The 18,398-nt window shown below is 43.4% G+C and overlaps 1 protein-coding gene across 1 annotated transcript in view; it reads right to left on the minus strand.

The window, feature by feature from the left end:
- Positions 1-1,525: 1,525 nt before the first annotated feature.
- The window catches only part of LOC142311119 (uncharacterized), a 33,927-nt gene continuing 17,054 nt past the window's right edge, over positions 1,526-18,398 (minus strand). The window contains 7 exon segments of the mRNA XM_075349245.1: positions 1,526-1,964; positions 1,966-2,878; positions 5,800-5,908; positions 14,189-14,283; positions 14,367-14,490; positions 14,574-14,747; positions 14,837-14,941. Coding sequence (XP_075205360.1) covers positions 1,772-1,964; positions 1,966-2,878; positions 5,800-5,908; positions 14,189-14,283; positions 14,367-14,490; positions 14,574-14,747; positions 14,837-14,914 — 1,686 coding nt within the window. The 5' untranslated portion in view covers positions 14,915-14,941 and the 3' untranslated portion in view covers positions 1,526-1,771.

Here is an 18,398-nt window from a genome sequence, read left to right on the forward strand (position 1 = left end):
AGCTCTCACCTGAACTCCGGAGTACAGCCCGGCCTGTCCGCAGCTGTCATGAACTGAACTGCAATCGCTGGGGAATCAGTCGGCTCTCGCTGTACAGTTCTGCAAACCTTGAGTTCAGTCGAGGCTGCACTCTGGAGCTCAGGTGACAGCTCCGGAGTTCAATGCAGGTAACCGCAGCCAGGCCTGGTATTACTGGAGGTTTCTCCGTTAGCCAGTCCGACACTGTCCGGATGTCTCCTGCCTTCCTCCCTACACTGCTCTTAATGATGTACAATCAATAAAGGATGTTTTAATTTTGGTGAGTGTCACATTTTCACTTCTTTTTGTTCGATTTTCTGGACACTATTATATTAGGTTGAGCACCACCATTTTATCCTAGAGTTTACCTCTCATGGAGCATTACAATATACAGATACTTGTCACTGTGGCCAGACTTTCCTATATTTGGATACTATTTTTAATATGCTCTAAATAAACCTAAACTTTTTATAGAAAAAAACATTGCTTCTGCATTGCGGTATTCTGTACCTATTTATTGTTCTGCTGACAGAGCTGTATGGCAGCTTGTTTTTTCGCAGGACAAGATGAAAGTTTCAGCTACACCATTTTTATTTACATGTGACTTTTTGATCGCCTTTAATTCGATTTTTTTTCAACAGTATGATAATACAGCACAGCTTTTTGCGTTTTTTTCTTTTTATAGTACTCACTGAATGGGTTTACTAGTGTGACAGTTTTATAGATCGTGTTGTTCTGGATGTGGCGATGCCAAATATATGTACTTTTTTTGTTTATTTTGTTTATTCTTGTTTTTACATAAATATACGTGTTTATTGGTGTAATATTTTCTTCATTTGTTTTGTTATTTATTTGGGGATTTATTTTTTTTCAATAATTTAACTTTTTTTTTTTACTCAGTCCCTCTATGAGATATTAACTTTTATTATTCGATCACTGGCACTTTCTTTACATTTGTTATTTATTATTCCTTTACACTTGTCAGTGCGACACTGACAGAACGCCACTTAGACCATGCTGCTGGCATGGTCTAACGGGCCACCATAGCCAGCAAACCCGGAGGTCATTATTTGTCTTTGGATCGCCATGGTAATGATCGGAACCCCCATAATCATTTTGCGGGGGCCCCAAAAGGGTGGCAGAGGAAGAACACTCCCTCTCCAAGCCTCCAAAATGCCAAGAACACTATTGAATGTGGCATTCAGGAGCTTAAACAGCTAGAGAAGGTGCAAGCACCATCCCTGTGACAGCTGGAGCTCAGCTATTACTGAAGCTCCACATGATTGACATGACACACCCATACATCATAGGTTGGGTCTCCTTATAGACCATGATGTATGGGTACGTCAAAGGTGGTGACGTAGTGAGAAATGATTCAAGGTGAAATACAGGTTTCTCTGTTAATAATTGCATTAGATCTGTTAAAAACATATGCCATATGAATGGTGTTTGTATGGCATTTATTTTTGCACTACGATTGAAATAATTTGGTGAATCCCAACCGCAAATCACTTAAAACTAGCGCATGCTGCAATTTTTTTAGACAGTTGGTTAGTGTATGAAATTGTTCATGTAAGCATACGCACAGACAGCACTTGGACTGAGAATACACTCGCATGAATTTACCCTAAAGGGTTTCTGTTTCTTCACAGCCAAGTAACAAAAAAAAATGTACCTTTTTTAAATGAATTTTGCACTGTAGTTAATATGGACCTGCATAACATAAGTTACAATATTTGGTACAGCTTGAACATTAAAAATGCTTCTGCATTTTGACATTTCTGATGTTTAACCAGATTTTATTCTTCTGTATAATTTCCACAGACTGAACATAAAAATGGCTTTGCATCTGATTGAGTTCTTTAAAAGTCAATATTTTTTTCATGCATTTATGATGCAATTTGTGGGTAAAACATTTCCCACATTCTAGACATGAAAATGTTTTTTCCTGTGTGAGTTCTATGATGTGCAATTAGAGCCGACTTCTGGTTAAAACTATTTCCACATAAGGTGCAAGAAAATGGCTTTTCTCCTGAGTGAATTTTCTGATGCTCAACAAGAGGTGTTTTCCTTGAGAAACACTTTCCACATTCTAAACATGAAAATGGTTTCTCCCCTGTGTGACTCCTCTGATGTTTAACAAGATCTGATTTTTGAGAACAACATTTCCCACATTCCGAACATGAATACGGCTTTTCTCCTGTGTGAATTCTTTGATGGTCAACAAGATTGGATTTCCGAGCAAAACTCTTCCCACATTCATTGCATGAAAATGGCTTTTCTCCTGTGTGAGTTCTTTGATGTTCAATGAGGTTTGATTTAATGCCATAGCATTTACCACATTCTGAGCATGAAAATGGCTTCTCCCCTGTATGACGTCTTTGATGTTTAAGAAGAGCTGCTTTCTGAGTAAAACATTTACCACATTCTAAACATGAAAACGGCTTTTCTCCTGTGTGAGTCTTCTGATGTTCAATAAGATTTGATTTCTGAATAAAACATTTCCCACATTCTGAACATGAAAAGGGTTTCTCTCCTGTGTGAGTTCGTTGATGCACAACAAGAGTTGTTTTGAGGGTAAAACACTTGCCACATTCTGAACATAAAAATGGCTTATCCCCACCATGCAGACTCTGATGTTCATTACTCCTTCTCTGACTTTTATTTTCTTTAACAATCAATGATGAGTCAGAATACAAATCTACTTTAAAAGGATCAGATGATTGACCTTCGGTGTAAAGTACAGAGGTCATATTTTGAATAATGGAATGTTCTTCATATGTATTATTTGTAATACCACAATCATCTTCAATGAAATCTGAATATATCAAATGTCTTTCTGAGCTCCTGGTACATCCATCTGTCAAGAATAAAAAATATTTTTTTATAATATAGCCTTAAAAATATATTGATATTTTATAACATTTCTATATAGAATTTGCATAAATAATTGTAAGTTTTTTAGCAAAGTTATTAACTCACTAAGACAGTGGTAGAACAATTTTTTTTTTTCGTGTGCTTCTTTTCTGCACATAAAAAAGCATGGTTTGGCAGGAAAAAGGAGCTGAAAAAAATGTTTATTTTGTATTGCGCGTGTTTTTTCACATGCCTTTTTTTTTAGTCATGGCGATCACAAAGGTTCAGGCACTGTACCCCCATGATCGCTGCCTGTAGTTTAACCACCTGGATGCTGCGATCAATGCAATTGCAGCATTCAGGAGGCAGGGAGAGATATTGCTTACCTCTCCCCGGCGTTCGGGTCCCTGGAATTTTTCCTTACAGTATTGATTAAAATCTGCAAGGAAAAACGCATGAAAAAAAACGAGAAAAAAACGCAACGTGTGCACATAGCCTAACAAATGTCATGCATACGCTTGTTCTTTTATTTCCTAACTGAATTTGAGCTGCCGTGCTTTTGAAATCTGTATTAGGTCAGTTCTTTAAGTGTTTTTGAAGCATTTTTTCACCCATAGAAAGCAATAAGAAATTGAAAAAAATGCTGCTAAACATGCAACAAATGTTTCTGCAGCGTTTTTGATGAATAAAACTAACTTTATTCAGCATGTACTTTAGACAAGCACACATGTAATCTGCACACAAAAATGGGCTTTTGTGAATGTAGTGTTTTTACTGCTGAGAGAGCAGCTATTAGGTGGCGTGTGTGAACATAGCCTTACAGTGTTGATGGTCGAAATACAATGCAGCACTTCAAAGAGTATTAACGAAGAACCTCCCGTTCATTAAGAATTATTTGAGTAGCTTAGATCAATGCATAATATGTGAAAGTGAGGGCCTCTTCTTTTTCCTTACAGATTTTGGCATAGTTAGCTGGACAGCAAGGCACAAATCTGAATAGTTAATAACGCCATTATGTATGGGCATATTGGACATAATATCTTGAAAAATTAGCATATAGAAGTACATTAAAAATAACAACCAACCCCCCATATTGTCCAGTGTAATAATAAGCTATTACAATTTACACTCAGACCAGCAGATCAAAAAAATCAGATGTCATTCCTAACCGCCATGTTGAATCTGGTGGGAGTCAGTTATCCATGGATTTATTTATTTAGGAGGTTTGTTCTGGGTCTGTGGTGTTTAAGTAGTCTGGGGTTTGAATTAATTTAGGAGTCTGGTCTAAAGGTCCTGTCACACACAGAGATAAATCTGCGGCAGATCTGTGGTTGCAGTGAAATTGTGGACAATCAGTGCCAGGTTTGTGGCTGTGCACAAATGGAACAATATGTCCATGATTTCACTGCAACCACAGATCTGCCACAGATTTATCTCTGCGTGTAAAGTGGCCTTAAGAATTGATGCCTTTGCTTTCACCAGTTACATTATCTATTTATGTGGCAGATGTGTAGTTGCAACATTGTTAAAAATTGTTTTTATACTCCGACCCCCTTTTGTCCCCAGGGGCGCACCTAATGTACAGCTTTAAAAACAGAACACAAACCACAAAAAAAATTCACCCTAAATTTTCTGCAGTGAGTGAATCGCTAGAATATGTGGCTCTTCTCTAAAGTCGGTGGCTAATACTCACCTTGGCGGTTATCGGTAGGACTGTCTTCTCTACATAGCTGATCGCTAGAATATGTGACTCTTCTCTACAGTCGGTGGCTAATACTCACCTTGGCGGTTATCGGTAGGACTGTCTTCTCTACATAGCTGATCGCTAGAATATGTGACTCTTCTCTACAGTCGGTGGCTAATACTAACCTTGGCGGTTATCAGTAGGACTGTCTCCTCTACATAGCTGATCGCTAGAATATGTGACTCTTCTCTACAGTTGGTGGCTAATACTAACCTTGGCGGTTATCGGTAGCACTGTCCTCTCTACATAGCTGATCGCTAGAATATGTGACTCTTCTCTACAGTCGGTGGCTAATACTAACCTTGGCGGTTATCGGTAGGACTGTCTTCTCTACATAGCTGATCGCTAGAATATGTGACTCTTGTCTACAGTTGGTGGCTAATACTAACCTTGGCGGTTATCGGTAGCACTGTCCTCTCTACATAGCTGATCGCTAGAATATGTGACTCTTCTCTACAGTCGGTGGCTAATACTAACCTTGGCGGTTATCGGTAGGACTGTCTTCTCTACATAGCTGATCGCTGGAATATGTGACTCTTCTCTACAGTTGGTGGCTAATACTAACCTTGGCGGTTATCGGTAGCACTGTCCTCTCTACATAGCTGATCGCTAGAATATGTGACTCTTCTCTACAGTCGGTGGCTAATACTAACCTTGGCGGTTATCGGTAGGACTGTCTTCTCTACATAGCTGATCGCTAGAATATGTGACTCTTCTCTACAGTTGGTGGCTAATACTAACCTTGGCGGTTATCGGTAGCACTGTCCTCTCTACATAGCTGATCGCTAGAATATGTGACTCTTCTCTACAGTCGGTGGCTAATACTAACCTTGGCGGTTATCGGTAGGACTGTCTTCTCTACATAGCTGATCGCTAGAATATGTGACTCTTCTCTACAATTGGTGGCTAATACTAACCTTGGCGGTTATCGGTAGGACTGTCTTCTCTACATAGCTGATCGCTAGAATATGTGACTCTTCTCTACAGTTGGTGGCTAATACTAACCTTGGCGGTTATCGGTAGGACTGTCTTCTCTACATAGCTGATCGCTAGAATATGTGACTCTTCTCTACAGTTGGTGGCTAATACTAACCTTGGCGGTTATCGGTAGGACTGTCTTCTCTACATAGCTGATCGCTAGAATATGTGACTCTTCTCTACAGTTGGTGGCTAATACTAACCTTGGCGGTTATTGGTAGGACTGTCCACTCTACACGGCTGATAGCTACTCAATGCTTCTTCTTCTGTACTACAATATATATTGGTCACATCTTTACCCAGATTCAAAAGCTGTGAAACAAATATTGTAAAGTCATGTACAATGTCTGAAAAGATCAAGTCATTAATAATATGTCCTGTCCACACCAGATTTTTTTTTACCCTGTTTAACATATAAAGCCAGAAAAAGATTAACACACGTTACGGAGTCTGTGACACATCCCTAACAATGACTGACGCATTGGTTTACAGGGACTCTGTCAGTACAGAATGACTGTTCACACCAAGTACAGGCGATTGGTGCATCATGAGCGGCCAAACACTTAAATACACCATCCACCTGCTGGTTTTCCATCTATCTCTGCCTTTCTCTGACTTTATGAAGCCAGAGTCGTCAATAAAGAAGAGGGAAAGATATTATAGGCACGGTGGCTCAGTGGTTAGCACTGCAATCTTGCAGCACTGGGGTCCTGGATTCAATTTCCACCAAGGACAATATCTGCAAGGAGTTAGTATGTTCTCCCCGTGTTTGCGTGGGTTTCCTCCGGGTTCTCCGGTTTCCTCCCACACTACAAAGACATACAGATAGGGACTCTAGAGTGTGAGCCCCAATGGGGACAGTGTTGCCAATGTATGTAAAGCGCTGCGGAATTATTAGCGCTACATAAATGAATATTTATATATATATATATATATATATATATATATATAGAGGGAAAACCAGCAGGAGGGAAGATGTATATGAATGATTAGCCCCACCATGATGCACTCAATGTTTATAATTGGTTTGATCAGTCATCCTGTGCTGATAGTATCCCTTTAATGCAAAGAGGCACAACCTTAGGGCCACACTGTCAGAATGAACCAATGTCAGGGGGTGTAATAAAACTTAAAAGGGTATGACTATCTGTGACATTTATGGCATATCCCGATTGTCTGCCATATATCTCTGATAGGTAGGGGACCTGAAAATGAAATGGACACCTATTAGTAGAATGGGTATCCCCTTCTGGTTTGTTCTTACTCCAGAAAGAGACCATGTATGCTTGTGGCTATTTTCATTATAGTTTAAGGGAATTGTTAGTCCCATACACTAGCATAATAGCTGGATTCATGCACAGCCACTTGGACACCTCATCTACTCCTTTCTACAGTGCCAAAAATGGGTGCAGGAGACCCCAGCGTGCACGGCCCCAGAGATGGCAATATCATATACCATTAGCACTTCCCTGTTCCTGCTCCCATCTAAATTCTACCTCTCTTCTCTCTGGCATTGAATATACATGTGTGAAACTACCAGACACATATAAGCTTATTTGCTACCAGATGTTTGAAGACTACACAGGATGGCATGGCAGGCTACACGTGGCCCTGGGCCAAAGGTTGTGCCCCTCTGGCGATGTCTTTGAAGGATGTGTACAGTGCCATTTATCTCCAATAGACTTGAAAAGGCACAAAGATGTTTGTGTAATGCAAAGTTGTGCAGACGTTTGGTGACTTTTTGTGTTTTCATACAAAATGGGCACTGCTGGAGTGAGATATTTAATTCACGACATGCTGTGGGGCTCCTTACACCACAAATCTTACTCCAGTCTTCAGATGAATGTGACTCCTAATGAATCAGGCACTTGAGTCCACCACACTCCTTCATAAAGATCAATGTGAATGAAGCCAGTCTTAATGAATCAGGGCCATAAACTAAACATTACACAATACCCAAAACTTGTGGCTTTTGTGTCAGTTTTCAGGTATAAAAGCCAGATGACTTTCCCCCAGAACACTGCACTGTAACATGTATACTGTACTTTAACCTGTATTACTGCAGGCTGTATACAAGGTCTTCACATCCTTCTGTATACACCGAGTGCAGACTTATTAGGCAAGTTGTATTTTAACCCCTTCACCCCCGGCCACTAAAACACCCTAATGACCGGGCCATTTTTTGCAATTCTGACCAGTGTCACTTTGACAGGTTATAACTCTGGAACGCTTCAACGGATCCTGGCGATTCTGAGATTGTTTTTTCATGACATATTGTACTTCATGTCAGTGGTAAATTTAGGCCGATATTTTTTGCGTTTATTTGTGAAAATTTAGGAAATTTGGCGAAAATTTTGAAAATTTCGCAATTTTCAAACTTTGAAAATTTATGCCCATAAATCTGAGAGATATGTCACACAAAATAGTTACTAAATAACATTTCCCACTTGTCTACTTTACATCAGCGCAATTTTCGAAACAAATTTTTTTTCCGTTAGGAAGTTAGAAGGGGTCAAAGGTCATCAGCAAATTCTCATTTTTCCAACAAAATTTACAAAATAATTTTTTTTAGGGACCACATCACATTTGAGGTGACTTTGAGAGGCCGAAGTGACAGAAAATACCCAAAAGTGACCCCATTCTAAAAACTACACCCCTCACACTGCTCAAAACCACATCCAATAAGTTTATTAACCCTTTAGGTGCTTCACAGGAACCAAAGCAATGTGGAAGGAAAAAATGAAAATTTTACTTTTTAACACAAAAATGTTACTTTAGCCATAAAATTTTCATTTTTACAAGGGAGAAAAGAGAAAGTACACAATACAATTTATTGTGCATGTTCTCCTGAGTACGCTGATACCCCATATGTGGTAAAAATCAATTGTTTGGGCGCACGGCAGAGCTCGGAAGGGAAGGAGCGCCATTTGAATTTTTGAACGCAAAATTAGCTGCACTCATTAGCGGACGCCATGTCGGGTTTGAAGACCCCCTGAGGTGCCTAACCAATGGAGCTCCCCCACAAGTGACCCCATTTTGGAAACTAGAGCCCTCAAATAATTTTTCTAGATGTTTGGTGAGCACTTTGAACCCCTGGGGGCTTCACAGAAGTTTATAGCGTTGAGCCGTGAAAAGAAAAAAATTTTTTTTTACCACAAAACGGTTGCTTCAACTAGGTAGCTTTTTTTTCACAAGGGTAACAGGAAAAAATGCACCATAAAATGTATTGTGCATTTTCTCCTGAGTACGCAGATACCTCATATGTGGTGGAAATCAAATGTTTGGACACACAGCAGTGCTCGGAAGGCAAGGAGCGCCATTTGAATTTTTGAGTGCAAAATTAGCTGCACCTGTTAGCGGACGCCATGTCGGGTTTGAAGACCCCCTGAGGTGCCTAAACAATGGAGCTCCCCCACAAGTGACCCCATTTTGGAAACTAGAGCCCTCAAATAATTGTTCTAGATGTTTGGTGAGCACTTTGAACACCTGGGGGCTTCACAGAAGTTTATAGCGTTGAGCCGTGAAAAGAAAAAACATTTTTTTTACAACAAAACGGTTGCTTCAACTAGGTAGCTTTTTTTTTCACAAGGGTAACAGGAAAAAAAGCACCATAAAATGTATTGTGCATTTTCTCCTGAATACGCAGATACCTCATATGTGGTGGACATCAAATCTTTGGACACACGGCAGTGCTCGGAAGGCAAGGAGCGCCATTTGAATTTTTGAGTGCAAAATTAGCTGCACTCATTAGCGGACGCCATGTGGGGTATGAAGACCCCCTGAGGTGCCTAAACAATGGAGCTCCCCCACAAGTCACCCCATTTTGGAAACTAGAGCCCTCAAATAATTTTTCTAGATGTTTGGTGAGCACTTTGAACACCTGGGGGCTTCACAGAAGTTTATAGTGTTGAGCCGTGAAAAGAAAAAAAATTTTTTTTACCACAAAACGGTTGCTTCAACTAGGTAGCTTTTTTTTTCACAAGGCTATCAGGAAAAAATGCACCATAAAATGTATTGTGCATTTTCTCCTGAGTACGCAGATACCTCATATGTGGTGGAAAGTAATTGTTTGGGCGCATGGCGGGGTTCAGAAGAGAAGGAGCGCCATTTGACAGCAAAATTGGTTGGAATCATTAGCGGACGCCATGTCACGTTTGGAGACCCCCTATGGTGCCTAAGCAGTGGAGCTCCCCCACAAGTGACACCATTTTGGAAACTAGAGCCCTCAAATAATTTTTCTAGATGTTTGGTGAGCACTTTGAACACCTGGGGGCTTCACAGAAGTTTATAGCGTTGAGCCGTGAAAAGAATTTTTTTTTTTTTACCACAAAACGGTTGCTTCAACTAGGTAGCTTTTTTTTTCACAAGGGTAACAGGAAAAAATGCACCATAAAATGTATTGTGCATTTTCTCCTGAGTACGCAGATACCTCATATGTGGTGGAAAGTAATTGTTTGAGCGCATGGCGGGGCTCAGAAGAGAAGGAGCGCCATTTGACTTTTCAAACGCACAGACGCAGTGCACTGATCGGCCGCTGCAGGACGCACGGTCGGATGCGATAAAAAAAAGCGTCGGGGATACGTAAAAAAAAAAGTCACGCCAAAAATTGACCATGGATGCAGATACGTTATGTGCATCCCTGATCAGCGCTTGGTGGGATGCACGGACGGATGCGATACAAAAAGCGTCGCAAATACGGAAAAAAGTCACGCCAAAAATTGAGCAGGGATGCCGATCAGTTATCTGCATCCCTAATCAGCGCTCGGCGGGACGCACGGACGGATGTGATACAAAAAGGGTCGCGAATACGGAAAAAAGTCACGCCAAAAACTGAACACGGATGCAGATCCGTTATCTGCATCCCTGATCAGCGCTCGGCGGGACGCACGGACGGATGCGATACAAAAAGCGTCGTGAATACGGAAAAAAGTCACGCCAAAAATTGACCATGGATGCCGATCCGTTATGTGCATCCCTGATCAGCGCTTGGCGGGACGCACGGACGGATGCGATACAAAAAGCGTCGGGGATACGGAAAAAAAAGTCACGCCAAAAATGGACCATGGATGCATATACGTTATGTGCATCCCTGATCAGCGCTTGGTGGAATGTACGGACGGATGCGATACAAAAAGCGTCGCAAATACGGAAAAAAGTCACGCCAAAAATTGAGCAGGGATGCCGATCAGTTATCTGCATCCCTAATCAGCGCTCGGCGGGACGCACGGACGGATGTGATACAAAAAGCGTCGTGAATACGGAAAAAAGTCACGCCAAAAACTGAACACGGATGCAGATCCGTTATCTGCATCCCTGATCAGCGCTCGGCGGGACGCACGGACGGATGCGATACAAAAAGCGTCGTGAAAACGGAAAAAAGTCACGCCAAAAATTGACCATGGATGCCGATCCGTTATGTGCATCCCTGATCAGCGCTTGGCGGGACGCACGGACGGATGCGATACAAAAAGCGTCGGGGATACGGAAAAAAAAGTCACGCCAAAAATTGAGCAGGGATGCCGATCCGTTATCTGCATCCCTGATCAGCGCTTGGCGGGACGCACGGACGGATGCGATACAAAAAGCGTCGGGGATACGGAAAAAAAGTCATGCCAAAAATTGACCATGGATGCCGATCCGTTATGTGCATCCCTGATCAGCGCTTGGCGGGACGCACAGACGGATGCGATACAAAAAGCGTCGGGGATACGGAAAAAAAAGTCACGCCAAAAATTGAGCAGGGATGCCGATCCGTTATCTGCATCCCTGATCAGCGCTTGGCGGGACGCACGGACGGATGCGATACAAAAAGCGTCGGGGATACGGAAAAAAAGTCACGCCAAAAATTGAGCAGGGATGCCGATCCGTTATCTGCATCCCTGATCAGCGCTTGGCGGGACGCACGGACGGATGAGGTGTAAAAATGGACAGGGGATACGGAAAAAAAAAAAAGTTATACTCACAGTACCCAGAGGACTAGCAGGAGGATCACTGACCAGAAGAGCTGCAGAGGAACAGATGGCAGAGAGATGGACAGCTTTACAGGAGCAGCAGGCAGATCAGCAGAATGCCCAGGAAGGACCCAGCGATGGACGCAGATGTGATCAGGCCGGTGAAGACAGGTAAGAGGACGTCGGGGGAGAGCAGAGGGGGAGAGGGGGGGGGTGAGAGCAGAGGGGGGGTTGAGAGCAGAGGGGGGGGGGGAGCAGAGGGGGAGGGGGTAGAGCAGAGGGGGAGACCGGAGAGGGAGCTGCAGAAGCAGAACAGAGATAATGGGGGAGGCAGTCAGATCGCGGGGGGAGCAGATCGGGATGTCGGGGGGTGGGGGGGGTTGGGGGTATGCAGATCGCGGGGGGGGGCACGGCAGGGGCTATCACGGCAGCGCGCAGGGGCACCACGGGAGCGCGCACGGGCTGGCTGCAAAGTGAGCACAGTACTCACGTGCAGCAGCAGCGGTGACCTCAGCTACGGCGGCGGCGGCGGCAGCAGCAGCGGTGGCGTGGTACCACAAGTACCAGCCACTGCACGCTGCAGACATGTTGGGGGAGGGCTCGCAGGCCAGCACAGGCCTGGGGAGGGCGGCCACCGGCAGATCAGACCGCCCCACTGCACACTGATTGGAGCGATTGCGCGTCATAGCACGATCGCTCCAATCAGTGCTGCAGGGGCTGGGGGCGACATGTTTGAGGTCCACCTATGATATGCTGCAGCAGCTGTGGCATCTCATAGCTGTATCTCACAGGATCGCACTAATTCGGGCATTATTTTTGCCGAAATTAGTGCGATCGATGTGGTTGGCGGTTCAGATTTGAACAGCCAATCACATCTATCGTCGATAGGGGGTGGCGATGCCGCCCCCCCTGGGGTCAAGCAAAGGTCCCCTGCTGTAAGAAACAGCAGGGGACATCATTTGAAAGCCGTTGCTATGGCCACGGCAATCAAATGAAGTTTAGGCCGTAAAATTACGTCCCTGGTCGTTAAGTCACGTTAAAATAGGACGTAATTTTACGGCCCGCGGTCGTGAAGGGGTTAAAGGATTTTTTTTATTATTGATCAACAACTATGTTCTCAATCAACCCAAAAGACTCAAATATCAAAGCTTAATATTTTTGGCAGTTGGAGTGGGGGTTTTTAGATTTGGCTATCTTAGGAGGATATCTGTTTGTGCAGGTAACTATTACTGTGCAGAATTATTAGGCAACTTAATAAAAACCAAATATATTCCTATCTCACTTGTTTATTTTCACCAGGTAAACCAATATAACTGCACAAAATTTAGAAATAAACATTTCTGACATGCAAAAACAAAACCCCAAAAAATTAGTGACCGATATAGCCACCTTTCTTTATGATGACACTCAACAGCCTACCATCCATAGATTCTGTCATTGCTTGATCTGTTTACGATCAACATTGTGTACAGCAGCCACAACAGCCTCCTGACACTGTTCCGAGAGGTGCACTGTTTTCCCTCCCTGTAGATCTCACATATTATGAGGGACCACAGGTTCTCTATGGGGTTCAGATCAGGTGAACAAGGGGGCCATGTCATTATTTTTTCATCTTTTAGACCTTTACTGGCCAACCACGCTGTGGAGTAGTTGGATGCATGTGATGGAGAATTATCCTGCATGAAAATCATGTTTTTATTGAACGATACCGACTTCTTCCTGTACCACTGCTTGAAGAAGTTGTCTTCCAGAAACTGGCAGTAGGTTTGGAAGTTGAGCTTCGCTACATCCTCAACCCGAAAAGATCCCACAAGTTCATCTTTGATGACACCAGCCCATACCTGTTCCCACCGTCATCTTGCTGGCGTCTGAGTCGGAGTGGAGCTCTCTGCCCTTTACTGATCCAGCCTCTGGCCCATCCATTTGGCCCATCAAGAGTCACTCTCATTTCATCAGTCCATAAAACCTTTGAAAAATCAGTCTTAAGATATTTCTTGGCCCAGCCTTGATGTTTATTCTTATGTTTCTTGTTCAAAGTTGGTCGTTTTTCAGCCTTCCTTACCTTGGCCATGTCCCTGAGTATGGCACACCTTGTGCTTTTTGATACTCCAGTAACGTTGCAGCTCTGAAATATGGCCAAACTGGTGGCAAATGTCATCTTGGCAGCTTCACGCTTGATTTTCCTCAATTCATGGGCAGTTATTTTGCGCCTTTTTTGCCTAACATGCTTCTTGCGACCCTGTTGGCTATTTGCCATAAAAAGATTGATTGTTTGGTGATCACGCTTCAAAAGTTTGGCAATTTCAAGACTGCTGCATCCCTCTGCAAGACATCTCACAATTTTGGACTTTTCAGAGCCCGTCAAATCTATCTTCTGACCCATTTTGCCAAAGGAAAGGAAGTTGCCTAATAAGTATGCACCCCCTATATAGGGTGTTGATATCATTACACCGCACCCCTCCTCATTACAGAGATGCACATCACCTGATTTACTTAATTGGTAGTTGGCTCTCAAGCCTATACAGCTTGGAGTAGGACAACATGTATAAAAAGCATTGTGTGATCAAAATACTCATTTGCCTAATAATTCTGCACACAGTGTATTATAGGTGGTATCTGGTGACACCTTCTCTCCACCTACCTGATAATCCTGTTGTACGCAGTGATTGTCTTCTGAATGATCCTGTGGAAGAAGAGGACTGCAACATCTCTCTGGTCTCCTCGTAGGTGATCTATCTGAATGAGAGATGTGCAATGAATCAATTTATTCTTTACATAGAAAGGATTAAATCTCATTTGTATTTATCCATGTCTGCTACCTGAAAATGTAAGAGGCTGCTGAACCTCCATCATGACGTCCTTGTACTGATCTTTGTGTTCTTCTATATATTCCCACTCCTCCATGGAGAAATAAACAGTGGCATCCTGACATCTTATAGGTACCTGTCATACAGTGATATAGTCATTATCCAGAAACCACTCGTGGAATTACTCAATAACGTCCCGGTGCTCCCAGCAGCGCTCACCTCTCCAGTCAGAAGCTCAATGATCTTGTTGGTGAGGTCTAAGATCTTGTGTTCACTGAGTTCCTCAAATATCAAAGAATGAAGTGAAGGCTCCATTACTGGACTTTTTCCGAAGTCTCCATATACAGGTGCCTGAGATGACTTACTCGAAGTCTTCTTCACTACTGTATAGTTCTGTTTGTAGAGAGATACATAATTAATAAACATTTCCAGAGTCATATCCATAATTAACAAAAAGTGACATAATTCCCCAAACAACTCACCTCTCCAGTAAGCCAGAAGAGTATCTCTAGGGTGAGCTTTAATATACTTTCTGCCACCTTGCCCCTGTCTTCATCCATTCTTAATGGGTCATTTAGAAAAAGGATCTGTTTTGTAGGAGAAATGAAAGGATCATATATTGTAAACACCTGAATGAAAAGAGGAGAAGCCAATGTAAGAATGACACAATCTCATGTGCTTTACTGGAGAGGATAAAGAAAATAATTGAGAAGATAGTAAAGTTCTAGTTGGAACATTCTCACTTTTTCCATGGATTGGAACATGGGTTGTGTCCTAGTCAGGGCAGTTCTGCTGTTTGAGGTCCCAGTATATTGTACTTTTATATGACCCCTACAGCTGATTACTGCTCAGAGTTAAAGTCATTATGTTCCGGACAGGACTGTATCATTATTTGGAGAAGTCACTCAACATACAAACTATCACTTTGCTGCAACCCGAGACTGAAGCAGACTATGGGAGGTTTGGTGCTGGAGTGTCGGAGGTGGTCTTTCCGCATCCATGTGGTGCCTCTTCAGTGCAAGCAGTGAAACAGCCAGAAGCTGTGTCCGATGTCCCTCTCACCATGTTCTATGCACTGTATAACCCCTTCATGCATTAGGATATCAATTAATCTCGGGGCAGAGGTCCACATGTGTCAAGGGGCTCAGTACCTGAGCTCTTTCTACAAGCGGCACAAACCGGCTGTATTATATAGCCATCAACCATCTCCAATAGCAGTATTTAAGCTAAACAACTTTTGGTTCTCACGCATACTGCCTCCCACCAACACCCCCCCCCACCCCCCTGTTTCAGGAGCTGGTCTGTCCCTCTGTGTTCCTCTCTGCTCTGTCTTAGCCGTCCCTTCGCTGTGCGTTGCACTGTACGATCTGCTCAGATCTGTAATTATCAGCACTATCTATAATGCAGGAGACTAGCACAGCTCCCGCAGGTGACGGCACTAGTCTACTGAGCAGATAACAGAGAGGGTGCTGTGCACGGTGCATATCTCTGCCTGAAGACCACAGCATCGACCATGTTCTGTGCCTGATCACTGTGCCTTCAGATGTAGCAGAGCTGGAATCGTCGTGGGATCTCGTTTGGATTATGTCGGACCTGGATGTTTTTGAGGTTGATAAAGGGGTGAAAGACAGTGGGTTTTTTGTATTTTATTTCAAATAAAGGATTTTTTCAGTTTGGTTGTGTTTCTTTTCACTTAGAGATTATTAATGGGGGATCAGACACCTCCTCACTACTAATCTAGGGCTTAGTGAAAGCTGTGAGCTGTTATTAATCCCTTATTACCCCAATTGCCACTGCACCAGGGCAATTGGGAAGAGTTGGGTAAAGTGCTAGGATTGTCACATCTAATGGATGCGGCAATCTGGGGAAGCTGCAGGCTGCTATTTTTAGACTAATAGGGGCCCAGTGAGCATGAGTCTCCCCCGCCTGAGAATACCAGCCCCCAGTTGTCAGGCTTTATCATTGCTGGGTATCAAAATTGGGGGGACCGCACGCCAGTTTTTTAAAATGATTTATTTAAATAATATAATTAAAAAAGCCGCATGCAGTTCCTCTTATTTGTTACACAGCCAAGACAAGCGTGCGGCTGGGGGCTGCACCCTGAAGCCGTATGCTTTATCTGTGCTGGGTATCATAATATGGGGCGACTCTAAGCCAATTTTTTTTATAATTAATTTATTTTTACACCACGATAGTGACCCGCAAACAGAGTCTGTGATTGCTTGCAGTCAGATTTTGTCACACAGGATGGGGGCGCGTCTCGCTGCAACTAATCACAGATGCCAGGACTGCCAGTGGGTAGGGGAAGCAGTGCATATGGATTACCGATAATGAGCAGCCCTGGACGAAGAATGAGTGACTGCGGGAGACGTTACAGCCACACCGGAGACTTGGTAAGTAGGAAGCGCTTGCTTCATTCTTATTTTCTTTATTTTTCCTTTATTGTTTTTTTATTCCCTGAGTTTCGGATCCAGATAATTAGACGGAATTCCCTGAGAATTCCGGGTATGTTTGAAACCAAGCGGATCCAGACTTTTAGAGGCCGTGTCAGCCATCACTAATGATAACGCTTCATTTTAGGGCGGACAGAGGCCGCGGTCACTAGACAGACAGGAACTAGAAGAAAAAAAAGAATAGTAGTTACATAGTGCACCTGTTACTGTCTAATGACCGGATCATTCAACTTTATATGAAATCAATAAATTATCATAACGATTTATCATAATGATGGCCGGACCAGATACTACAAGCACATTTTACCTTTTGTGTCCCCTCTTTACCCATAGATGTAAGCTTTCGAGCAGGGCCCTCGTTCCTACTGTAGATACTTAACTATGTGCTATTTTGTTTTTGTCTGTACAAGCCCCCACCTGATTGTAAAGTGCTGTGGAATATGTTGGCGCTATAAAAATAAACTTTATTATTACTATTATATAGTGTAGTTAGGGAACTGAAGGGTAATTTTTAATACAAGTATATCAGAACGTAGCTTAGATTATAGCATCAAATAGAAAGCGATTTAAATGACATTTCCTTTTGCCTTTGGACCATACCTTTAATATATGAGTTGTGTGCATTACTCCAGAGATTTTAGTTTTTTAATTCATGGGATGATACATCCAACAGCACAATAAAGGCTCAATACACAGCGTTTGGGGTGTTTCCCCATATCAATGTATAGGGGTTGTCCTGGTACCTTCTCACAAACCCCACTCTCTCGCTGCAAACGACTAGAATGTGACTGTATCGGGGGCCTCCGCTTCCCACGCTCACCTATTGAAACAAGCTGACAATCAGCTAAGTGCCCCCACAGACAGCTCACGCACCCACACCACACTTCTTGCTTATGCCACTTTCCATTTTGATAGCGAGATGCCTGCACTCCATCACACATTAACACACAGGTCACCCAGCTTTCCCAAGCACCTGATAGGCACTCTTCTTGCACTATGGCATACACAGGGTAATATAACCCAGCAATACTCACCCTCTTCAAGGTTCTGGTTACACTTAGGGCGGCTTTGTATGTTGCAACATCGCACGTGCGATGTCAGTGGGGTCAAATCGAAAGTGACGCACATCCGGCGTCACTATCGACATCGTAGTGTGTAAATCCTAGATGATACGATTAACGAGCGCAAAAGCATCGTTATCGTATCATTGGTGCAGGCTCCGACTTTTTCATAATTACCTTGCTGCGACAGGTATGATGTTGTTCCTCATTCCTGCGGCAGCACACATCGCTTTGTGGGAAGCCGCAGGAGCGAGGAACATCACCTTACCTGCCGCCGGCAGCTATACGGAAGGAAGGAGGTGGGCGGGATGTTCACATCCTGCTCATCTCCGCCCCTCCGCCGCTATTGGCCGCCTGCCGTGTGACGTCGCTATGACGCCGCACGACCCGCCCCCTTAGGAAAGAGGCGGGTCGCCGGCCAGAGCGACGGTCGCAGGGCAGGTGAGTGCATGTGAAGCTGGCGTAGCGATAATTTTCGCTACGCCAGCTATCACAAGATATCGTACCTGCGACGGGGACTATCGCGTGCA

This window comes from Anomaloglossus baeobatrachus, chromosome 5 (genome assembly GCF_048569485.1).
Source record: "Anomaloglossus baeobatrachus isolate aAnoBae1 chromosome 5, aAnoBae1.hap1, whole genome shotgun sequence".
NCBI lineage: Eukaryota > Metazoa > Chordata > Amphibia > Anura > Aromobatidae > Anomaloglossus > Anomaloglossus baeobatrachus.